Source organism: Diadema setosum, chromosome 3 (genome assembly GCF_964275005.1).
Source record: "Diadema setosum chromosome 3, eeDiaSeto1, whole genome shotgun sequence".
In the NCBI taxonomy this organism is placed as follows: Eukaryota; Metazoa; Echinodermata; class Echinoidea; order Diadematoida; family Diadematidae; genus Diadema; species Diadema setosum.
Genome location: NC_092687.1, coordinates 48380526 through 48397341, shown reverse-complemented (window position 1 = coordinate 48397341; position 16816 = coordinate 48380526). Strand labels below are relative to the sequence as shown.

The 16816-nt window shown below is 38.4% G+C and overlaps 1 protein-coding gene across 1 annotated transcript in view; it reads right to left on the bottom strand.

Annotated features, from left to right (window-relative positions):
* Window positions 1-1770: 1770 nt before the first annotated feature.
* Window positions 1771-16816, bottom strand: part of LOC140246948 (kinesin-like protein KIF21A) — an 83428-nt gene continuing 68382 nt past the window's right edge. Inside the window, exons 23-34 of the mRNA XM_072326264.1 lie at window positions 16363-16477; window positions 15002-15186; window positions 14044-14118; window positions 12909-13016; window positions 11430-11566; window positions 10581-10761; window positions 9678-9839; window positions 8861-8978; window positions 7527-7697; window positions 6522-6721; window positions 3237-3260; window positions 1771-2240 (exon numbers count right to left, since the gene is read on the bottom strand). Of these exons, the coding sequence (XP_072182365.1) occupies window positions 2189-2240; window positions 3237-3260; window positions 6522-6721; window positions 7527-7697; window positions 8861-8978; window positions 9678-9839; window positions 10581-10761; window positions 11430-11566; window positions 12909-13016; window positions 14044-14118; window positions 15002-15186; window positions 16363-16477 (1528 nt within the window). The 3' untranslated portion in view covers window positions 1771-2188. The remainder of the gene's footprint in view (window positions 2241-3236; window positions 3261-6521; window positions 6722-7526; window positions 7698-8860; window positions 8979-9677; window positions 9840-10580; window positions 10762-11429; window positions 11567-12908; window positions 13017-14043; window positions 14119-15001; window positions 15187-16362; window positions 16478-16816) is intronic.

The following is a 16816-nucleotide window of genomic DNA, read 5'->3' as shown; positions in this document are numbered from 1 at the left end:
GCCACCAACTCATGACCCTTCACAAACTGTGCGTTCACTCAAAGAGGTTATTTATGAGTAGACATGAGCATGCTCACTAGTAATAATCCTGTAAAATCATACTGTATGTGTGCAGGAAGAGGTCCACCATTACTGGGAGCGGCACAAGGAGAGTGAGGGCGCCCTCATTGCTAATGGCGGACAGCATTCTTTGCTAACATCCCAGCAGCCAGTGACTGTAGAATCACAATACGCCCTGTACAACTGTTTCTGTGAGCGCACCGAACCACTTGGAAGTTGAGTGAAGTCTGCCATTACAAAACAGGGCATGCTACAAAGTAACATCACCTAAGCTTGTAATCATACATTTCACTTACTAGTAGGGCGCCCTCTATAGGCAGGGGGAATGTAACCTTCTGTCTCACTGCTCAGTTTCTCAATACAGCAAGAAATAGAGAAATTCCTACTCACTGCAGCTATCACACAACACAGTGAATGCCCTTAACAATGTCCAAGTTCTTCACAAGGCATATCAACAACAAAACTTAAACAGATCAAAATAAAATGTCTAATTATCTCAACATTTCAACAAAACAGTGTGGCAACTAGCAGCTATTCTAACTCAAATACTACAATGACTCAAACGGCTTGGCTCATGTTTGCATCAACACAGTATGAACAACATACGTAAATGAACTTCATAGAAACTGATCACATTGAGGAGGATTTTGAAAATAAATATATAAACTCTTTCTATCGTAACATTCAAGTCTAGGACTGCAGATTGCTGAACACACATGTTTGACAAAGCAATTTATACACACATCAAATCAAGATTTATCAGGTTTGGACATAAACGTCTTATCTATGGTATCCATTTTATGATATGATTATACTACAATTGTACATACTTCAGTGCGTAAATCTGACAATATTTCACTTTTACCATATATTAATATTTCGTTCATATAGTGAATAGCCATCACTCCTTAACAAGATGTGCATTATAAATCACTTTTAATAGATACAATGTACTTCTGCTCATAAACATATCATCAATTTTCTTATATTTAAAATTACAACACTTTGGAACTGTAACGATCTTACACCTTTGTCGCATCCATATCCCGCATTCCCCTCCCAATGAAATAAAGAAAAAAGGATACAATATCAGATCATTGATTAAATGCTGAATAACTGGACATCCATCATTATTTCCCTCGTATTATTTCATCCCAAAGGATACTTACCATTTTTTGATAAATCTGTATCTGTATAACTTACAAGTTTACTATTTCCATCTTCAAATGATTATATATGTGTATCCATAATACCCATACAAAATGATAAATATCTAATATTGGAAATGATTAAAGTGGTACAGCTCCCATCATGACCGTCCACTGCAAGACATGGCTTTTCTTCATAAGCTTTGTGGGCAAATTGTACTCAACAGCATAATCCTACTTTGTGTGACTGCAGTTTGTTATCACGTGACTAATGCACAATATAAAGCTTAAATTGTTAATGCTTGTACCCACATCGATTAACACAGTGCAAGATAATGAGATGATTGTAGCGTTTACATTTTAAACAAAATCATTTTTTTTTTCAATCAATGTCTTTGAAGACCATACAATATAATATTGCTTCTTTCAAGAGAAACTTTGCAAACTGTATACACAGCTGTCACTGCTAAAGAAAGACATGGTAAATCATTGTGTAACTGTCACTTTTTCATTCTCTGTTTCTTGAAAATATCTTCTTTTTTTTTCATTTCTCCTCCTCACAAATGATATGATTCCATCTTTCAGACTGTCCCCATAAATCAACCAAACAGTGAATACAATAGACATACTATGTGTATTAATCCTTCCACATCACTCCGCATGACTCATGATCTATCAGGTTCACCTTAGATTGATAAGATACATGTCAATGGTCACTTGTTTTTCAGCTGAATAAAGCTGGTACAATCCTTGTAAGTTGGTTGCTAGGAGACTCAGAGGAGATTTTCATGTGATAAGAAGAGCGAGTTAGAAGAGACAGTGGGCAGTTTGATAAACATTTCCTCCGCACAAAATATTGCTGAAATAAACTAGACTTATCATCCAGTAGTTTGAATCAATAATCTGTATAGATGTGATGATGTCTGTTGCCATGGTGACGAGAGAATTCATCCCTAGAAGTAGGTCAGCTGTGCCAGAGGTCACGTCCTGTCGATGTCTCCGTTTCTCTTCCACACACTAACCGTTCTGTCACTGTAGACACAAACAAACACACAAACAGGATTGGCTTATTAACCCATTGAAAACTAGTCCAAAGTATACTCTAAAAGATCTCTATTGGGAATGCAGGTTATAGCAAAATCAGATTTTCTTCAATGGGTAAATCAAAACAGAATGAGGGCATCTATGCTTTGGTGGCCTTCAACATGAAACTACATGTATTAAAGTGATACACTCACATTTTCAGCTAATGTTTGGCCTCTGATATCTACACCAAGCCAACTATTCACAAAAAATTATTGAGCGTGTGCGACTATTTCACTACAAAAATAATTGAAGCAGATACCAATTTTATCTTAAATTCTCAATCGCATCTAATTTACTATCTACTGTGGTTATTTCACATGATGTATGTCTAGAAGTGTTGTATTGGATGATAAAACAGCAAAAATACAATGAGATAAAAAGAAAAACACCAAACAAACAAAATTAAATACAATGGAATAACTTTGACGGCCCAAAGATTATACATGTACATGTACTTTTTTACTTGAAAACAAGATGCTGATAATCTATCATCTATGGCAACATGTCATACAAAACAAAAACAGCAAAAGAGAAGGTGGTATTTCTATTCAAACTGAATTCACCATTATGAGGCCACATCTATCTTGCTGATTTGTGTATCACTTTGTAGAGTTACTAAATCATCTACAAGACATTTAAAAACATCTGATTTCTACACCTGCAAGAATTACTAATATAGACAGAGTATCTACAAAGATTAAATGTAAAAAGAATAAGGGAAAAAAAAGATATGACATTGTATCTCAAACCATCTTTGGCTGCACAAAACTTCAGGAATGTGAAAGTGTGCGAGAATAATGTTGATTTACACTTGATCAAGGATTACAATGTTAAAGCACTAACCCACTAGGTACCAAGTCATGCAAAGGAGCTGAGAGCTGACCCATAGAGGGCGCCATTTATCTAGTGACGACCTAGAGAGAGTGGTGCCTAGATGCATACTTGCGCCATAACTTGACACAATTGCTGTTTGTTCCCAGAACCAGTGAGAAGACACAAGGCCAGCGGGTTGATCCATACACCAGGGTGGGGCGGGTAGAGAGAGGCAAGCAGGGCGGGGCAGGGCGGGGCGGGGTGCAATGAGGAGCAGGGTGACAGGTGGTAGGCATGAAGCATCAAAGTGAAGGCAGAAAACCAAAATATGCAGCAAGGAAGCAGACATAGACAATACCATTATTACCAGGTGGGGAGGAGAGGTAGGGGGGGGGGGGGGTTAAATGGGAAGGTCAGATTATGCATGTGGGGTGGGGGGAAGAAGATAGAAAGGGATGTTGGATTCATTTGTGGGGTGGGGTGAGGGGATTAGACAGGGATATTGGATTACATAGGTGGGGTGAAGAAAGGGGATAAGAAAGGGTGAGTAGATGTCAAAGATGGGGTGAGGAGAGGGGATTACCAAGGGAGATCAGATTATATAGGTAAGGGAAAGGTGTTAGACAAGGGTATTGGATTAGATATTTTGGGTGAGAAGATTAGTCAGGATAAGTAGATTACATTGGTCAAATGGAATGAGGGGATTAGAAAGAGAGAGATAAGATCATACACGTGGGGTGGGGAGAGTGGATCAGACAAAGAGATTAGATAAAATATGTAAGTAGGTTGGGGAGAGGGGATTAGACAGGCAGATCAGATTACACAGGATTTATCGGTTACACATTTTCAGCAAGGACATGGACAGGATAGTTGGTGTGGTCAAACAATTTTTTTTTGTTTAGGTATCAGCAAGTCCCAAGTTCATGCCATTAACAATTTAGAAGCAGTTTGATGCAGATGGAGTGATAGGTGATTGCTTGAGGCAATTATGAATTGGATAGAAATATACATTGGACAATCACAGTATGGAAATGAGATGCAAATATTTACGTGATTGATATGAAATAAAAAAACACGCAAAAGATGATTTAATGGTTTGTTTAAAAGATTTGGAAATCATAGACAGCAAATGGAGAGCAAGAAAGCAGGATGGAATTAGAGTGAAAAGCACAACCACACAGAAGGAAAGAAGATCATAAGAAGGCAGAGTAATAACCAAGAAAGAATGTGACTTAAAGAGACATGCATAAATGTTGCCATTATTTAGAAGAAAAAAAAGTGCCATGGATATGAAATATTGTATTTTGGAACAAAGCGAAAGGACAATGTGAAAGAAATTTTGATCAGATTTACGAATGAAGAGAAAGAAATCATGTCAATAATGTCATGTTTTGGGTAAATGGAGGATAAGGGAAGAACAGGAGAATTATTATTCAAGCATGCATAATCATACAGCCATTGGGTTGCAATTCAAAAGTGCATGATAATAATAAAATATAGTAATAGGAAAAGGGACATTTGGAAAATTTAGGAGAAAATCAAAAGGCATTGAACGGTTGCTTTTTACACATTGATCAAAACATTATTTTGCGGCATGAGATTTCCATTTTTCATCAAGATTTGCACAAGAAGCAGCAGCAGGAGAGAGGGAAAAAGCCAAGAAAGTACAATGAGCTCAGGACATGATTTTAGAAAACTACACATTGCATACTCGTACATAGATCATAACAAAGTACAATGAGCTCAGGACAAGATTTTAGTAAACTCCACATTGCATACATAGATCATGACAAATGATACAAGGATTACAAAACAGCATAAATGCTAAAATTGACGTTCATCAATCAGACATTGTTATTTCACTGCACAGCCCTTGAACGAGGCTTTTTTCAACAAATCTTAATGTATGGCTGCCTTTGTACTATCCCCCCACTACAGCTTGCTGAGACTCATTGTACATGGAACAACTAATTTTAGAATGTAACATTATATAGACAATGACTAACAGAGTTTGGAACATAGAGGATATTCTGTCCAAAGATTCTAAAATGCTATAAGAAAGTTAGACAGAATCTAGTACATATTCCTTGCACCCATGTACATCCTAAATCACTTGGTTTCTAAAACATTTCAATATGAATGTTTCCTACACATATTGAAAATAGTCATCATTCGTTACAAAGATTGAAGTAACAGACACTGTATATTGTATCTATCCCCTCCCCATATGACACAATCGTGACACTCTTCTCATCTCTATCTGAAGTATCTGTTATCCAAAGTAAAGTCTTCAGCGTTACACAGCTCTCCAAGAGGACCCTACTATTTATTACCCTAGCATTACCAACCACCCCTTTATACATCTGGGTTAAGAGGGACATACAATAGTAACGGGTAAAAATATCTTGTCCAAGTACATAAGTACTTGATAGGACTTGAACTAGGGATCTCCAATTGAAAAGTCAAGGTCCTATCCACTATGCCAAAGTGCCGCCCTCCCCAAACCCATTACCCCGAGTTAGAGTGAACTGAATATGTGTCTTACAGGAAAATCTGTCTGTCTTCGACAGGTTAAAGGGATAGAACAGTATTGGTTGGGATGAGAATTGGGCTTTTAACTTTTTGTGAGATACCAAGAAAACACTTATGATAAACTACAGAACATACCATTTTATGAGGAATTCAAAGTTTATTTGATGAAAATCAGGTTTGGAACGACAGAAACATCCAAAAACAAAGTAAAACAAAGTGATCGTAATAAAGTGTGGGTCCCATACTTTCCTAGAATCCTCTTTTTTGGATATCTCAGCCATTTCGAAACCAATTTTCATCAAATAAACGTTGAATTCCTCGTAGAATTACATGTTCTTTCTTATTTCATAAGATTTTTTTCATTATCTCACCAAAAAAATGTTAGAAACCTGAAATCAGATCTTAACCAAAACTGTACAGTCCCATTAAGGATGCTCTTTTTTCAAATAGCCTCCTCACCAGTTAAATGAGATTAAAAGCCTCAGGGAGCTAACACAAGACACTGGACACTGACACAGTAGCAAATGAAAAGGTCAATCAAGGTTACCATATTATTATTTTTTTTTCAATACAGTACTGAGAACTCCATGAAACCAAACCAAAAGGAGTATTAAGAAAAATAACCGCAAGACATGGGAAAAGGCTGGACAGTTTGCAACAAGACGCTTAGCTCAGTCACTTGATTAGGGACATTTCGCAACAAGACAATTAGCATAGTATTTTGATTAGGAACATTTTGCACTCAGCATGGAAACTTGATTAGAGCCACAGTAAAGTAAAACAATTACAAAACAAATCCACATCCATAGGCAGCCAACATGCAGGTTTGAGCAAACCAAGCATCACACTGAGACCAAAGTTTGTAGAGATGAGGAAACTAACCTGGATGCAGTGAAGACATTGGTAGAGTTGGTTGCTATGGAGTTGATGGGACTAGTGTGAGCTTTCATCTCTCCTACCAGACTACAGTCATCTACGTTCCATAGTTTGAGATAGCCCCCTCTACAGCCACTCAAGAGACAGTTGTTACTTGGTAGGAAGTCTAGAGCACACACCCAGTCTTTGTGTGCATTGGAAATGGGCTGCGGAGGTTAAGAGGTACATAAAGTCTTGTGGGTTAGAACTTCACAGAAGTATACATATTAAAGTAATTGCAAACACTACACAAAGTAAGACAATGCACTCCCAATATGGCAATCAATACAATTCTCATTACAACGAAGCATACATTCAGGTACTAAAATAATCATCTATATCTCTCTACATACTTTAATGTCCAGCTACAAGAAATTATCAATATAAACAAAAAAACAAAAAAAAAACAAACAAATCCGCAAGTTGTGAGGACTTCGATATAACAAACAGAGCAAAAATAATGAAATTTTCATTACAACAAAGCTAAACTCAAGGTACCTAAATGAGCTTGTATATATCTCTACATACTATACTATTCGTCTACTGCAAAATATCAAAATAGAGAAAAAAAGAAAAGAAAGAAAAAGCATGACCTGAGGATTTCATTAGTATGGGAGTCAGCTGTACACGTGGCAAGGAGGTAAGAGAGTCTCTGTTACTTCCTGGTATTGAAGTAAAACTTCTTAAAGTTACTCATCACAATAATCTTAGCCTACAAAAGCCATAACATTGTAATTCATATGTGAAGACATTGTACTTATGTTGTTTCACACTGCATATAACATGTGATTCTACACCTTTGCCCATTTGATAGTTTCCATATAAATTTTTCAACTCGTTGAGGACAGACTGACTCTGATACAACACGCATTTCCCATAGACCACTGCCCGAGTATACTTGGGACTCATCCTCAACGGGTTAAGGCAGCTTGTTCAAGGTGATACCTCATCCTCAACGAAGTCTTGGCCTACCTTAGTGAGCTGCTTCTGTTCCAGGTCCCACTTCTTGATACAAGCATCCCTTGATCCACTAAAGAGAGAGTTGCCTTGGATAGCCATGGACTGAATGCCATCATAGTGTGGTGGGTCAAAGTTGAAGGCTGTGGTGAGACACCCTGATGCACCAGGCTCAACCTCAAACATCTAGAGACAAACAGAGACTGGTTGTCATTAAACTTCATTTGAGACATTCATTTGAGACATTCATTCATTGCATCTGAATAACAAATTGCCCTTCTTTGACATAATCAAGCTCTGATTATTCAGTGTTTGAATGAGTGGGATTTGAACCCACAACATTTTAACTGCTTGCCAGGCGTCATTATCCATTAGACTACCAAGCTTTGCATGATAGTCAGAGATAGTTCTTAATTTGATTTGGTATGATTTGATTTGATTTGATTTATTCATTCTCCATACGGCATCATGTACTTTTTTTTATCAATATACTCAAACAAAATATATACAAATATGATACTCATTAAAGCTAGTTCCTACAATTTCAACAATTTTGATTACACATATATCTGTGATATAATTACAGCACATGTGTTATGAATTATCATACAGAACAGACGCCAATAATAAGCTTTAAGCTTGACCCTTTGGTAACCGATGATGCAATACATTAATGCAATAATAGAAGGGGGGTCCAGCATGATGCTTGTTGCTTTAAAAAGCAACAGGTATTGCATATTTCATTCAAACTAATTAGGTTTGCATTGTGTTGCCCAATTTTTCAATCAGTTGCAACAAAACAAAATCAACACTATGGTCATTCATTTCAATAAAGAGTGAAATCTTGATTCACACAGTGACTGTGTTAGACTGAAGCTTGTACAGTGGTACTAGGCAGAGTAAAATCTATAGTCATGATTCCCCCCCCCCCCCAGGGCTGCTCACTGCTCTAAACAGAATAAAGAATTCAGAGTCACCTAGGAATCATGGAAGACTTTCTGCTAACATCTCACATGGAACACAGATTCAACCTTGTATATAGAATCGAACTCCTTTCTTTTTTTTTTCCCACATAGAACCCAGCAAAGACTTTTTTAACCCTTACTTTGCTTTATTAGCTGATTGGCAGAAATGTCTAATAGCTAGTCACCATTAAATGAATATTTATTACCAATCCCCCAATCCTTATTGTGTCAACAAAGTCCACTTGTTGAACTGAGACCTAACGCTATACTTGAGCTGGCTTGATTATGTCACAATTAGTAATAAGGTTTGAATAATTCCTTAATGCTCTTTAAAAAAGCTTGGGAAATCAAGCTAAGTGCCTGGTTATCTAAAGGGTCAATCACCTTCACATAGTGGTCTTTAGATCCAGCAAAGACCTGATCCAAGCCATTGGTAGTCTTCACTTCCAAACACATCACTGCAGCTGATGGTCCACCAAACAGTTTACACATCGACTGGAAGCTGAAAGGAAAGAATTATATACAAATTCTTTTAAACTGTTGATGCTGGAAACAAAGGATGACCAATGTTTAGACTGTGTAAGAAAGCTTTCTACTATATCAATGTAAGCCAAGATAAACCAAACATTCTGCTTCATTAGAGAGAAAAGACAAGCCTTCAACCAAACATCACCTTTTGAATCGGTAAAGAAATATACTCAAACTTTGATTGACATCTACAACCTTCTAAAACACTAGCACAAATCTCTGATTAATGATAAAATAATTGTTTATGAAAAGTAACAAAGCAGCATCATAAAACAGCCGAACTGCATGGATTAGATTCACAAACTCCCAAGAATTTGTTCCTTAACCTGTAGAAGAGCTAAATCTGGTACTGAAATGGTGTTATTTAGAGTGATACAAACTGTCAGGTCAGGTTGACAAAATTTATCACATAGCTAATATCATACCATCATCTTAAACTATGGATGAAGTGACTGCTATTGAGTAGCAGTATTTAGGAAGATAATCAAACAATGCCATGTAATTGAGAGCACTGGCGACCGAGTCTCAAATCTACCTCCACCTAACAGACAGACAAACCCACACTGACCCAACAAACTTAAACTGACCCAACATATAGACAGAATTACACCGATACAAAAGACAGACACATCCAAAGTGACCCAATAGAGAAGGCACACCCCTGGTGACCCACCTGCTAAGATCCCAGACTCTGACGATGTTACCAGCTGCTGAGTAGAGTCTGGTCCCAGCTTCATTGATTGCTATGTCATTGATTTGAGTCTCGCCCTGAGGTAAGGCCACGGTGCGGGAAGCACTGCTGCCTGCCGTCCTATCAAGCTGCATACCAGATGAACTGTTGACCAATCAGAGAGGAGCATTCATAATCTAAACCAATTACTTCAAAAACTATTCAATACCACAAGTTTTAAAAGGCATATCAGGGCAATTACCCCCGAGGGCAACTACTCCCCGGATAAATACAGGTTAATGGTAAGGTTAGAGTAAAGATCAGGGTTAGGGTAAGGTTAAGGGTTAGGAGTTTGGGTTAGGGCTAGGATTAGGTTCAGGATTACGATTAGGATTAGGGCCAGGGGAAGGGTCAGGGGTAATTGCACAGAGGGTAATTGCCCTTGACCCTTAAAAGGATCAGTTGGATAGCATGCTGGCATTAACTTGTGGTCAAAAGTCAACTTTGAGTCACTGACAATAACATTACACTTTCCTCAAGGGCAATATTATCATTATTATTATTATTTCTTCTTTCTCCTCCTCCTCCTCCTCATCCTCCTCCTTCTTCTGGAAATTATTCCAGCAGAAACACAAAACAAAGTGAGGAGGAATATATGCCGGAGGTGTGTTGGCTTGATACCTACTGTACATGCCTGCCTTTTGATGTGATGAATGGTTTTCAGAAGTACACCGTACACTGCTTGCATAATGAAATGTCACATCAGTATACTGAAATGGTATAATAATCAGTGTTGTAATTCACTTTTTGTGTGAAGTCTATCAAAGTAACACAAAGCAGTGTAGTGTTACACCTGGAGAGTGAGGGTTATACACCTCATTGAGTGACAAAGTCTGGTGTATTTACCTCAATGTCGTGACACACTTTGATGTATCCCTGATGTCCCAGATACGGATGAAAGCTGTAGATACACTGAACACCAGCTGTAGCCTCTCACAGTACCTCACAACACAGACATTATTGGTGTGTCCAGAGAGAGTAGCCAACTCTTTGGCAGAGTCAAGCTTCCAAATCTTCACAGTCCGATCTAAAAACAATCAGAGAAAATCATATTATCATTGCAGTTATATCATCTTACACCATAAAATACACTTCAGCTACACCCGAGCATTCTCAGACCGGGGTCAGTCCAGCTTCCAAATCTTCACAGTCCAATCTAAACACATCACGAAAAAATCATGTTAATATCCCAGCAGTTATATCATACTACACCAAAACCTACACCTTAGCTACACCTGAACACACTCTGACTGGGGTGCATGGAGCATTTGGCAGTAGGTTAAATACACAAGAGAAGATTACTATAAACCAACTCCAAGGAGGTATTTTCTATCTTATTGTAGAATCAAAGCCCTGTGGTTTTCAAACGACTGAACGAAAGACATTAAAGCACTAATGCTTTCCACCTAGTGGATACATTAAAGGCTGGTCTGGACTAGACTTTAGCCTACCTTTGGATACAGTGAAAAGACCTGTGGTCTGAACTAAAATCTAGCCAACATCTGGATTCACTAAAGAGTGCTTACATCTGGACAATATTCTAGCTCTTGTCTTGAACTAGTAAAGAGCCTCATGTTGTGGACTACACCTAGCCTTCCTTTGAATCCAGTAAAGAGTCCTCTAGTCTGGACTAGACTATAGCCCACGTCTAAGCCCACTAAAGAATCTTTTAATGTGGACTAGACCAAGGCCTACCTTTGGATCCACTGAAGAGTAAGTCTTCTGTAGCCTGGACCGAAAGGACAGCTTTACTGTGACCCTCAGCGGTGAAGGAACACACTAGGGGAGCCCTGGGAGTGCTGGGTTTGTTGATGACTGGAATGATGGAGCCCCTGGTGTAAGCAAGCACAGAGTGTTACCATTACACCTTGCTGATAATGACTGTTTAAAGTAGACACAGAGTATCATCACTACACCTTGACTAAAAAATGGCATTAGTAAACAAAGATCATCAACACTACATCTTGCCTTACAACTGGTGTCAACAAACACAGAGTATCGCCATTACACCTTGCTGACAACTACTGTACATTGTAAGTAAACACAGAGTATCCACACTATACCTTGTCTCACAAGTGGTGTATGTAAACACACAGCATCAACACTACACCTTGACTCACAAATGGCATTAGCAAACAAAGAGCATCAACACTGCATTTTGCCTTACAACCGGGGGGTGTTTCATCAACGTTTGTCAGCGCTGACAACTGTCAGCGCTGACAATTTAAGCAAAATCCTTGGTTTTGATTGGCTGAGATGCTCTGGTCACTGACTGTTACTATGGTGATTCAAGTTGTCAGCGCTGACAAACGTTGATGAAACACCCCCCTGGTGTAAGTAAACACAGAGTATCGACACTATACCTTGTCTCACAAGTGGTGTATGTAAACACAGAGTATCAACACTGCACATTGACTCACAACTGGTGTTACAATGTAGCAAACAAAGAGTATCAATGCTACATCTTGCCTTACAACTGGTGTAAGTAAACACAGAGTATCCAGACTACACCTTGCCTCACAACTGATGAACGTAGTATCAACACTACACCTCTACCTGATAACTGTCGTAAGAACACACCAGAGTATCACCATTTCACCTTTCCTTACAAGTGGTGCAAGTATTGAACACATTTTACCATCAATATATATTGCCTAACAACTGGTGTTAACAAACACAAAGTATCAACACTACACCTTTCCTCACAACTGGTGAATGCAAACACAGAGTATGATTCTCACAACTTTGCTTCACTCTTGCAGCTACAAACACTGCCCTTGAAAAAAAAAAAATTACATCGAGCACAATTCAGTATTTGTCAAAAATGGCTCTTGATTTTCATTACAGCCCTGTAGAGCATTGAGATAGCAAATGAGCTACACTTTAATTAATATCACTCAGTCACTTCCCTTTGCAAAATTGGAATAGAAGAAAGCGAAAAATATTTCTATTGCAATGTTAACCCAAATAATTTTCTCAGCTCAAAATCAAGGAGCCTACTACAATTTGTATGTCAGATAGACTGTAATCAATACTGATGCTAGTTCCTGCTGCATCTACATGCAATCTCTGTTCAGACTCTGGAGGTGAGCTGCATGCAAGGCTTCCAAACAAAGACTCAAACTAAGCTAAATATGCATGCTGTTTTCAATATATGTTATCAAGTAGACTCACTTGTCTTTTTGAGTGGCTGGTGAGTTTGTCTGAGCCAGTCTGGAGAAGACATTCCCTGCCCTGGTGGGAGGGGGTGAGCTGGGAGGGGTGTGGTCAGGGGTGTGGTCACTGCAAGAAAGTCACAATTATGGGAAAGTGAATTAAAACATTCCATTCAAAGTCACAGCACAAAGGATTGTCATATCAACCTGTTGAAGACTAGTCCTGAGTATACTCGGACAGGTGTCAATGGGAAATGTGTGTTAAAGCAAAATCAGCTGTTCCTCATTGGGTTAAAGACCTGGTAGCATAGAGAGAAAGGGTTGGCCTGATAGAATTGATCTTTACTCACTGCCCGCCTCGTTTATTAACCTGTTGAGGACAGGCGGACTTTGCTACAACACACATTTCCCTAGACACTTGCACGAGTATACTCGAGACTTGTCCTCAACGGGTGAAAAAACTCAGTCTGCAGGCCTGCTAGAACCGAATTGACGGTCACTGAATATATTGTATGTGTATGCAGCCAAGATTATCAACGGTAAAGTTGGACTTGACTCAAGATTCTCTAATAGCTGTGTGTTGGATGCATATAAAGCTGTACACAATTCATTATAGGTTTCCTGAATACATCCTGGTCTAACCAACCTTCACAATACACAGTCTCCCCCTCCTACCAAGTCCTGAAGGACTGCAAACTGTTGTGATCAGGGAATTATTTCTTTACAAATTTTCATATGAATACATTGTGTACACAATCCTTTACCCAAAAAACTGGTGTAGAACAAAATGTTTTCAAGACAATTTACACCAAGCCACAAAAATCAGAAATTTGTGCACACAGCGTCCACCTTCACGACACAGACAAGGAGTCCATGTCTTTTTCATTGGTGGGAAACACATAAATAAAGAAGAAAAAGTATTTGACAAGAAAATCACTATCCTGGGGGGCATTTCATGAAACATTTTGTCAAATATTTTTTCTGACAAACTGTTAAAAGCTACTGAAATCCTTGCTTCTGATTGGCTGAGAACAAATTTGTCAGACAAGTTTGTCCGACAAAGCGCCTCATGAAATGCCCCCAGTACTTGAAAGATGGCTAGTTTTGCTGTAGTTGAAAATAAATGAATAAAGAGCTTGTAGAATCAGACTTACACTGATCCAGGGTTAGAGCTGGCTTGTAGTTTGTCAAGATTCTTTCGTCTCAAAGCTGGTGAAAGACGCTCCGCTCTGATAACAGGAAGATCAGTGGAAAAGTTTCTCATTATTCATGGCAATTCTTTACCTACGCAATAAAAGGCCTCATGATCATAGCATGCAATTAAAGATCAGAATTATCAATTTTCCCAAAAACATTAATTTTTTGTCTTTAAAAAAAAAAAGGTATGTAATATTTTACAAACAAGGAATCTTACAATTGAATTGTCAAATTTAACATAATCAAGCTATAAATTTCATTCTTATGAGTTTGCTTCCTCTATACAGAGATGATACTGAGGTTTGTTGAAAAAATGGATATCAAAATTTTCAGGTGATCTTGATACATGGGAAAAAGCAAAACATGTATAGACTTGAGGGAAAAAAAATCTGAAATCAGATTTAAATCTACAGAATATCATGCCTGTCTATAGCAACATGTTGTGATCAGATCAGGAAATATGTTTCTATGAGGGTTGACTCTTCACAATAGTCACAACGACTCTGGACAGGAATCACAAGATGCTGCTATCCTACCTGAGTTCATTTCTGATTGGGATGTCAGGAGATTTTAAGATGATTTGGAGGTATGTGCTGCTGTACTTCTGTGGAATGACTCTTTAAGATTGTCACACTGACTCTTTTCGTCACGTTAAATATCTTTAACCCGAGTTCCTTTCGGATAGGGTTATTAAGAGATTTTAAGATGACTTGGAGATATGTCCTGCTCTACTAATGTGGATTGACTCTTCACAATAGTCACACTGACTCTTTACATCATGTTACTATCCTACACAAGTTCCTTTCGGATGGGCAAGAGATTTTAATATGACTTGGAGGTATGTGCAACTGTGCTTATGTGGCTTGACTCTTCACAATAGTCACACCTACTCTTTACATCATGTCACTATCCTACCTGAGTTCTTTCCTTATGGGAATGTGACTATGAGGGTGGATGTGGGGAAGGTCTATGGAGGCTGTGTCTGTAGAGGATGATGTCTCATCAGACTCAGTCACCATCCCCATCCCAGGATCAGGAGTAAACTCCATCGGTCCCTTGGTCCCTAGCAACTCCTCCTGGGTAGCTGTCCTTCTACGTGCCTGGTGGTGGACAAGGTTCAGAAAATTAAACATGTACAATGGAATTTTTTACTCTGGGCATTACTATTTTTTTAGATTACATCATGATTTGCAAAATCATAATGTATTTGCTTGTTCTGTTTTCATTTTTCATCTGAGAAGATGACCAGATAGCCAAGATTCAGCTGCACTAGCTGGTCTTCCATGGGTCCAGTTGAATGTGCTTGGGGCAGATCTCTTCATCAGGATATTATGCACCCTGCTCTTTGCGATGAATGAATCAAGCCAGATCTTTTACATGCAAGAGTTGTAACTCTCTCATACACAGGACCTCCATTACTACATAGAAGGTACGCCATAACACACCTTCCTTGTTATAGTAGTAAAAACATTACAGATTTCCAGTTTCAATTTGTTCTACACCTGATGAAAATGTTTACAAAGGAAAAAAAAAACTTCAGGGAGGTGGGTGAGCTAAATCCCATCCTCAGCTGTGAGATGGGTAAAAAACCTTCCTTGTTATAGTAGTAAAAACATTACAGATTTCCAGTTTCAATTTGTTCTACACCTGATGAAAATGTTTACAAAGGAAAAAAAAAACTTCAGGGAGGTGGGTGAGCTAAATCCCATCCTCAGCTGTGAGATGGGTAAAAAAAAACAGCAACAACAACAACAAAACAAAAAAAGATGGCTCTTATCCGTAGGATTAAGGGAGTATACTTTAAGGGACACAAGTGAGGAATAGTCCCATATTTTAACCCTTTAGCAACTGAAGATTCCGTTCATAATGGCCTCTGGTTCCCTGGAAGGTACAGCAATATTTCTCTCATTTCTACAACTTTCTATATGATGGTAAATAGCTCACTGCATGTTTATTTTTGTCTATTATAAATTATGTTTATTTGGAGACTATCAAAACTTTACCAAGAGATTGGTGTGTCACAGAAATAATTCAGACATACTTTTGTTGACCTTTGACGTCTTTCAAATTTCATAATGATATATTCTTTATGAAAATGAATACACGGTAAATGGTAAAGCATAAGGATAAAAAATAAGAAAGAAAGAAAACGGACGGTCAGTTTCAAACATTTTAGGGAGCAATAAGACGGGTGGTTTTGGACATTTCAGTGACTAATGGGTTAAGTAGCTGTTGAAATCCTGCTGAATATCCTGAGAATTGTGAAGTTTTCTTACCTTGTCCCTGGCCTTAGTCTGAGCTGGAACGGGAACAGCAGGTGTACTTGAACTTGCTGGTCCTGTGTATGGGATTGTTGAGTGATCAGGCACATTCACTGAGGCAGTCAAGGCACTGTACGGGGAGCAGCCAAATATCACAAGCCATGGATTGCAGCAGTGTGATGCAGTCGTAGGTTACAGGCCAATATTGGTTGCCATGGAGGGTTGCCATGGAGGGTTGCCATGGAAGGTTGCCATGGAAGGTTGCCATGGAAGGTTGCCATGGAAGGTTGCCATGCAGACAGGTCAATATGCACAAAGAAAATAAAAGGCAAAGTGAGTTAGCAGCATAAAATATAATATGTGAGTGACCACAATTCTATAAATGTTGCAATCTCATATTCTTTTCTTTTTTTGTCACGATTACCAGATAAATGTCTTTTTCTCCTATTCTCAAATCCTTTGATTTACT